This window comes from Anser anser, assembly GCF_964211835.1.
Source record: "Anser anser genome assembly, chromosome: Z".
Classification (NCBI taxonomy): Eukaryota; Metazoa; Chordata; class Aves; order Anseriformes; family Anatidae; genus Anser; species Anser anser.
This window is the reverse complement of record NC_139723.1, coordinates 49,839,969-49,848,279: the sequence shown is the minus strand read 5'-3', so window position 1 is coordinate 49,848,279 and position 8,311 is coordinate 49,839,969. Positions and strand designations below refer to the sequence as shown.

The following is an 8,311-nucleotide window of genomic DNA, read 5'->3' as shown; positions in this document are numbered from 1 at the left end:
TGCGCGCCGAGGCCCCGCCCGTCCTCGCTCTCCCCCCCCCTCGCCCCGGCGGCGGTTGGCGGCGGTCGGAGCGCGGGCGTGAGGTGCGGGGTGCCCCGTCCCCGGCGCGTGACGGGGGCTCGGTGCCCCGCGGGCCGGTTGCTGCCGTGCGGAAGCCCCGCGGGCGGGGCGGTTCGCGCTGGCCGCTCTGCCGGTGTCCGTAGGCGGCGGTTAACGTGTGGTGCTACGCCCGGGCGCCGGCGTGTGGTGAGCTGCGTGAGCCCTTCGGCAGCTCCGCGAAACGGGCGTGCGGGCTCGGTGCCCGGTCTGTGGTGGCCGAGGGGAAGCGCGGTGTGGCCGCTGGTGCCGGAGCGCCGTCACCGCGTGCCGTTAAAAACAGGGCGAGGGCAACGGCTTGGGGGAGCTGGAGTGAATCTGCGCTCTGCTTAAAGGTGCTGAGGCGAGGTGGGTGGGCGAGCGTAGGAGTTCCGCGTTGCAACACTGGAGACGAACGTGCCTTCGTAATTTGGGCTACACGTTATTCTGGGGGAGGAAGAGCTGACCATTTTTTTGTCATCATGGTGTTCCTTTCTCATGAGGTGGGATTAACTTTTGTGTAGACAGTGACGTAAATTTGGGTCCAAAGCTCGGCACCTGTGTCCAGATGTTAGTTTGTGGGTCAAAGGCTAATTCTCAACAGCACAAATCTTACTGATTTTCTTTAGTAGCATTGGGTTTTCATGGATCAAATTTTATCATATCCTGAGAACGGATAATCTGCTTACACTCTCTAAATAGATAGTCAATACCATAAACATATCATTGACCTTGAGAATTACTAGATTCTTAGAAAACCTTTGCACGCTGACTTGAAAAGCTTACCCAGTATGCAGTGTGATTGCGAAACTGTGTCTGTCATACTGGTGATGACTCTTGCACTAGTCAGTACATCCTCATTTTTTTTCTAACAGAGAAAACACACAAAGCAGCCATGCAAAGATCACAGTGCAGATCTGTGAAACAAATGCAAAAGGCTAAACTCTCAGATTCTGTGTATGTCTAAATCTTACTTTAACAGAAGTATTGTGTGGTTTTACTTTCATTTTGATGCCCTGTAATGGTCTTTTGTCTAGTATAGCACAGATAACTTGTTTGTCAGGGATGGTGTTACCTGCTCTGTCCTATCCGATTTTAAGAGTGACTGAGAGGACAGAGCAGGTGAAAAATGGGGTGATTGCGTGTGGTTAAGCACTTATTGATTTGTGTGTGCTCTTGGAAAACAGTGTTTGACAAATGCTTGACAAAGTCTGTAGACTAGTGCTACTTCCAAGAGAAACACCTGTTCTGGAAGAAAGTTCTGGGTTAAGAGTTAGGGAAAGACAGGATTGTGTCTTTTGGCAGCTCTGACACAGGAAGGTGTTCAGTCAGCCCATGCTACCTGTCCTTCTGCAACACAATAGCTTTGCAGCTAATTGGATGGTAAACTAGAAGGAGTTCATTCAGCTGAAAACTAACATTCATCCTTTCCCTCCCCTTTTGCAGAACTGTTTTTCAGCTGGAGTAGTTTTCCACTGCAGTGCACCTTGGGCTCTGCAAACACCTGTTCCAGAAGAAAGGTTTTTGAAAAAGTTAGGGAAAGATAGAATTGTGTCTTTTGGCAGCTAACAGCTGACAGCCAGAGCCGTAGGATAGGTTTCTTGGCAGCAATAGGGGCGTAGGTGGACAAATGCGGCCTGTTTTGGAGTTTCAGTCTTTGATCTTGAATCCAGATTGTTCTGTGGTGGAGCAGATGAGGAAAACTTATGTGATCAGTGCTGTTAACTATGACGAGGGAGTGGTGAGTTCTTACACTGCCAAGACCAAGATTTGTAAGAGTCTTTGGACATATTCTGTTATGATCCTTAAAGAATTTTTGAAACATCTTTCTTTCCTCAGCACGTGTCACCAGGTTCTTTTCTAAGTTTTTTGTTTGTTTGTTTTGCCACCGCAGCATCCATTTATGTGGTCCTTTGGATAGAGTTAATGTTTGAGCTAGTGATTGTGCTTTTCTTCAAGGTACTTCTGTGGTAATCAATATTGGTAGAAATTAGTCTCTCAAAGTTCACCTCAAATTATTAAAATACTGCCAAAGGTAAAATGCACTGAAGTCTATGATACCTATAAATTAAGAGTTTTAACTGGGTTGCTATTTTTGACAGTGGAAAGGAAGAATTGATGAGAAAAGCTATGAAAATACTGGTTGTTGGCCTCGGAGGGTAAGTATTAGCGAATTAAATTTCCTGTACAGCTCAAGACTAGTCTTCCTTGCAGAATGAATTGCAGTATAATTTCTATTTCTGAATAGATAACTTGTGAAAATAGATTGCAAATATATCATATTATTGTATTTTTTATTGTGTATAACTCTTAAGAATTTTTTCCCGTCTCTGTTGGAGATCTCAGGTATCACCTCTCTCTAATTTCTTTGTTATCTTTGCTGGATTTGCTGTCTGGATGGTAGCTGGATTTACTGTCTGGAAGCTGTTAGAACCTCATAGAAAATTTCAAGGGAATATTTAATGTGAATAAACTTTATGGGAGCGGGGGCAGTGTCGTTGTGGTTTACTCTATTTATATATGTATGTGTGTATAGGTGTGTATGTGTTTAAAAGACAGATTATATCTTGATGCAGTTTCTACTGTGTTTTCTAAATCAGAGTAACAAATGGAGGAAAAACAACACTGGCAGAAAAGCTTAAGGAAATGCTTCCCAACTGTGATATAATCTCTCAGGATGACTTCTTTAAGGTAACAGTATGGATGAAAAGACCTATTAGATAAAAGTGGGCTTGAGTAGATTTTAACATCATTTGTACTATTCCCAGTTCAGCTATCGATGGACTGTTAAAATTGACACTGCTTAAAATAATAACTGCAAGAAAGAGAAATAAAACCAGAACTGGGGTAACTGAACTTTCAGTGGCCAAAACCACTGAGTATACTTGGGAAAAAGAAATTGACTGTATTTTTGATACTCTTTCAAAGTAAGGAATGGGTGTACCTTGGATGCGTTTTTTGCAGATACTTTATGCTAATGGAGTTTATAACATTGTTGTGTTTACCCTACATCCATGTGGTAATATGTAGTTAATTATTTCCCAAATCAAAAAAGAAAAAAATAAACATTTTGTATTAATATCAGAGTTGTTAAAGAGGTTGAACATGTTCTGATTTCTGAAGGGTAAAGTTCTATTGAACTTAAGAGCTATGTTTTGGAGAATCTGTTGTTCTAGATCAAATACAGTGTTTGTATGACATCAAAATCGTTGTATATGGCATTTTAATTTTGAACACAAATTTTATCAATTAGGATACAAAGCACCATTGAAAATACTGATTTTTCTTCTTTTCAGCCAGAGTCTGAAGTAGAAACAGATGAGCGTGGATTTAAGCTGTATGATGGTCAGTAACTTTGAAGCATTGTTTCTGAACATTTTACTGCAACTCCATTGTGCTGAGCTTCAACACTTTGTTTCCCTCCATCCTCTGAACCCATCCCTTCAGAGAAAGGCTGTAAATAAATGATTCTTTCAGAGTGATCCTTACCTCAGTTTCTCTCAGCTCACTGAGATAAGAATAGAAAACTAGATGAATTAGCAAATTGCTGAAGCTAGTGCTTGTCTTACCCTTTCCTCTTTTTAATTTTTTCTCAAGTTGCACCACCTGGTGCAGTAGCAAATGCTTCAGTTCAGTTGAAAGTCTCTTTACTTACAGCACTGGCATAAGCTAAGCCTCATCACTTTCTATGTAATGATGGATTTTTTTCACTGTGATCTCATTGGATATCTTCACCATTGAGTCTCTTGCATTGTTATATTCTAAAGAAGTTAAGCTTGGGTCTGATCTCATGTCAGATCTTACATTGAGACCAAATGTTTCCAACTTCATAGGTAATGCTGGCTCAGTGTGCCAATTCAGCTGTGTGAACTTCTAGATCCAGATCTACTTTATGCCAGTAATTTGGTTCAGGTCATATCTAGTTATGAACAGTTGATTATTAGCTACTCTATTTTGATACTCTATGATCACAAAATATATTGTTCTAAACATTGGCCAGAAACTTAATTTATGTCTGAAAACTGACTTTCATAGTTAATTTCATAGTTAATGCAGTCTCTGACCCATCTTCTAGGCTAAATGAAACTGGAATCTGAAACCGGAGGGATAAGTTGGACATTCTGGTTCATTCTGGGCTTAATGCTGCGCTTAAATATTCCTTTAAAATGTATTTGCTCATACCTTATGCAAAGTCTGCCTTCTGTTCAGTACTTACCTGATATGTTCTTTCATCTCTACACAAAAACAGGTGCTACACTATGCTGTTTTGCCTTGTATGCCATCCTCCTTTCAAACCAATTCATCCCTCCCAACCATCCAAATACGTGAAACCCAATGAAAACCCAAACCAAAAAAAAATTTGAGCCCCCTCCCTTGGCCTATTTCAGTGACAGTTGACTGAAAGGTGGAGGTATTAGTTTTTTTTACAAGTTCTCTAGAATAAGAGAGCAGTCCCTGGAATTTCTTCCATGGAGAAAAAGGCTGTGAGGGAATTCACACACTTTTTGGTGTCACGGGATTCAGAGGGACCACACCAACGAGATATACTCCAATCCTAGGAAAAGCTTCTGTTTTAGGGTATCATCTGTTGCCAACACAGAACTGCCTACATGTGTGAGACAGACTATGGAGGGGTAATACTGTTCCCTCTCATTTAGACTTATATGTAGATTATTTGTTTTTTACTGATTTAGGTTAATCAGTAATGGGCACTTGAGGGTTCTTTAAATTTTTTAATTCTTTGTTTTTAAGAGGTGCCTAACTTTTTCTTTTCATCTAGTACTTGATGCTCTCTATATGGATGAAATGGTGAAAAGTATTCACAATTGGATGAACAGCCGTACATGCTCAGCTGTTGTGACTGAAGAACCACAGAATACACGTGACAGTGTTAAAAATACAGAAGATGTTTATATTTTGATTGTTGAAGGCTTTCTGCTGTATAATTATGAGTAAGCAGTAGTATGTAAACTGGTATGTTAAGAACTGCCCTAAAAAGGAAGGGGGAACTAAATATATTTTTTTCTTAGGCCACTTAATGAACTCTGGAATAGAAGATATTTTTTGACGCTTCCTTATGAAGAGTGCAAAAGGAGAAGGAGGTAAGATTATTCAATTATTGCTCACAGAGGGTCATTGTATCCTCTAACCTGGAGTGGTTTGTTTTTACCAGCTTGTGCTTGCCAGATGTAAGCTTAACAGTTTGCAGATCACAGAGAACATGTTATCTGTTTTCTGTGATTCCCAGGCAAGATGCTGTGGGTATTTATCAAATATTAACAAATGTGGTCTTTTTTTGTTTGTTTGTTTGTATTTTAAAGCACTGAGATCACTGAGATATTAAAATGTTAAGTGTCTTACAAATTCCGAAACGGAATTTGGCATCCAGATAAATTATTTAGATTACTGACTGCATATTGGAGTTAAAATTTCTCTTAAAATGAGAAAAAAAAATAATAAAGTACTCTTATCCTTGGGTGAAAATAGCTACATGATTAATGTTAAAGTAGCAATATTTATGCATGATTTTATTGTATAATTCATTTAAAAGTATATGATGTATTAGTTACACTGTGTATTTGATTTAGGTTATTGAGCCAGTGTCTGACTTGGCTCCAGATTTGCAGTGCTATTGTGTGCTTGGAGCAATACATGTGCATGAAGTCTGAAACTGCTGTCTGAGTAAAGCAATCCTCCGTTCAGCTGACTTTAGTTGACTCCACTTTAGGTTCTTGACTAAACTTGCCTTTAAAGGAGTTAGTGTCCGATTTTTTAGCCATTTAAAACTTGAAAGTCTATATACCCAAAAAAAAGGGAAAAAAAAAAGTAATTTATTTTGGTAACATTTTCAACGCAGCTTAATTTATATATAATGTCTTCTTCAATTAAAACTCCTTTTCTGTTTAGATAGTATAATTTGATTGGCAGAAATAAGTAAGTTAGCAAGAGTTCTTATCACAGATTATATTATTACAACAAAAAACCCTCCTTTGCTCCAGCAGTTACGCAACCTCCTTGCCTATATGTATTTTGGATACATGCTCTTATTAAACCAGCTAACATTGGGTGTTGTGTGGGAAATGCAAAACTTGCATGGGAATGCAAATATATTTCTGTGTAGCACCAGAGTCTATCAGCCAGCAGATACACCGGGGTACTTTGATGGACACGTGTGGCCTATGTATCTGAAATACAAAAATGAATTGGAAGAACACGCAAGTAACATTGGTATGGTATCCTTAATTTTAAACTTATAAAATTATAAAGTGTGGCGCTTGTCTGTTTTGTTTGTTTGTTTTGTTTTGTTTGCTTGTGTGTTTTTTATAAGAGACAACATTTTCTTCAAATGTTAGTGTGGCACTTGCACACAGTAGGTTTTGCCCTTTCTGTTGGTTTATATTTTAAGTCTTTACAGTTTTGTTTTATTATTTTTAATTATTTTTAAATAATGAAAATTATGAGGTTAAAAAGTAGAAATTTTTTGATCATCAATTAAGTCCATTTAACAAGCTAGTTTGCATGTTCATGCGTGCATAAACGTCTGTGGCTAAACAGGAAACTTCTGAGACAATAGCTGATGCCCTGGCTGAATTCTTCAAAATTAAAATCCTGGCTGAAGTCCCATTAAAAGATACAGGCTACTTCACAGATGCTTTTGTACATACCACAGTCACTAGCTTTGCATGGGGAATGTCAAAGCCTAGCTTGCTGGTATGGTGGTACTGTGAGTTTGTGTGACACTGACACTTCTACAGCTCTTGGGAGTGCCTGCTTCTGGAGTGGGTCGCAGAGGAAAGAAACATCAGGTGGCTTTTCATGAGCATGCAGACTAGGGCACTGCTGTTTACTGTGCAGTGAGGGGGAGAACTACAATGCTCTTTCTTGACTTCCTCAAACCCTGACGTTGAGGAAGAATCTGAGATCTTGCCTTGCATAGGAACCTCTCTGCTGAATTATTCGATTGCTATACTGTCCTAATGTTATTACTGCTACTCTTTTGGAGATTTTTTTACCATAAATATTTGTAAACTAATTCCTAACTATGATACTTTTCCATTATGTTATTTTTTAACATTCATATTCAATTTGGGAAAGAAAGAAAGGGAGGAACGGCTCTTGCTTCCTATTTTTTTCATCTCTTCTGATTGCATTCATAGGAATACTGAATGTTACCAACTGCTACTGTAGATAACTGGCACAGAACTCATGAAAACTTTTTCTTTCTTCTTAGTTTATTTGGATGGAACTAAACCCCAAGAAGAGCTTTTATCCTGTGTGTATAGTGATATAATACAGGAGTTAAAAAAGCTGAGGGAAGGAAGTAAGTGATTTTATTGGAAATTGGATATGCTTATAGAATTCCAAGTTAACAAGAAGCTTATTACTTTGTATGGAAACACTGCAAGGATTGTACAGATCTATATCTGACTATATTTTCATAATGCAAGGTGCTGCATCTGGGTCGGGGCAATCCTGGACATGAGTACAGACTGGAGGAAGAGCAGCCCTGCAGAGAAGGACTTAGGGGTTTTTGTGGGCGAAAAGCTCAACATGAGGCAGTAGTGTGCACTTGCAGCCCAGAAAGCCAGCCAAATCCTGGGATGCATCAAAAGTGGCCAGCAGGTGGAGGGAGGTGATTGTGCCCCTCTGCTCTGCCCTTGTGAGGCCCCACCTGGAGTGCTGCATCCAGGGCTGGGGCCCCCAGCACAAGAAGGATGTGGGGCTGTTAGAGCGGGTCCAGAGGAGGGCCATGAAGTTGATCAGAGGGCTGGAGCACCTCTCCTATGAAGAAAGGCTGAGAGAGCTGAGAGAGCTGGGGATGTTCAGCCTGGAAAAGAGAAGGCTCCAGGGAGACCTCACTGAGGCCTTTTAGTACTTAAATGGGGCTTATAAAAAAGATGGAGAGAGACTTTTACATGGGCAAGGTAGTGATGGGACAAGGGGGATTCGTTTTAAACTAAAAGAGGAGAAATTTAGATTAGATGTTAGGAGGAAATTCTTCACTCAGAGGGTGGTGAGGCACTGGCACAGGTTACCCAGAGAAGCTGTGGATGCCCCATCCCTGGAGGTGTTCGAGGCCTGGCTGGATGGGGCTTTGGGCAGCCTGCTCTGGTGGGTGGCATCCGTGTCGACACGAGGGTTAGAACTAGATGATCTTTAAGGTCCCTTCCAGCCCAAACCATTCTAGGATTATGTGATACATATACATATGTTCCTATGTCTTTATGTATATTTG

At 40.3% G+C, this 8,311-nt stretch overlaps 1 protein-coding gene across 1 annotated transcript in view; it reads left to right on the top strand.

The window, feature by feature from the left end:
* The first annotated feature begins 47 nt into the window (after positions 1 to 47).
* Positions 48 to 8,311, top strand: part of CARNMT1 (carnosine N-methyltransferase 1) — a 31,580-nt gene continuing 23,316 nt past the window's right edge. Inside the window, exons 1-8 of the mRNA XM_083817140.1 lie at positions 48 to 578; positions 2,178 to 2,234; positions 2,676 to 2,766; positions 3,372 to 3,420; positions 4,856 to 5,027; positions 5,106 to 5,177; positions 6,197 to 6,303; positions 7,307 to 7,396. Coding sequence (XP_083673266.1) covers positions 574 to 578; positions 2,178 to 2,234; positions 2,676 to 2,766; positions 3,372 to 3,420; positions 4,856 to 5,027; positions 5,106 to 5,177; positions 6,197 to 6,303; positions 7,307 to 7,396 — 643 coding nt within the window. The 5' untranslated portion in view covers positions 48 to 573. The remainder of the gene's footprint in view (positions 579 to 2,177; positions 2,235 to 2,675; positions 2,767 to 3,371; positions 3,421 to 4,855; positions 5,028 to 5,105; positions 5,178 to 6,196; positions 6,304 to 7,306; positions 7,397 to 8,311) is intronic.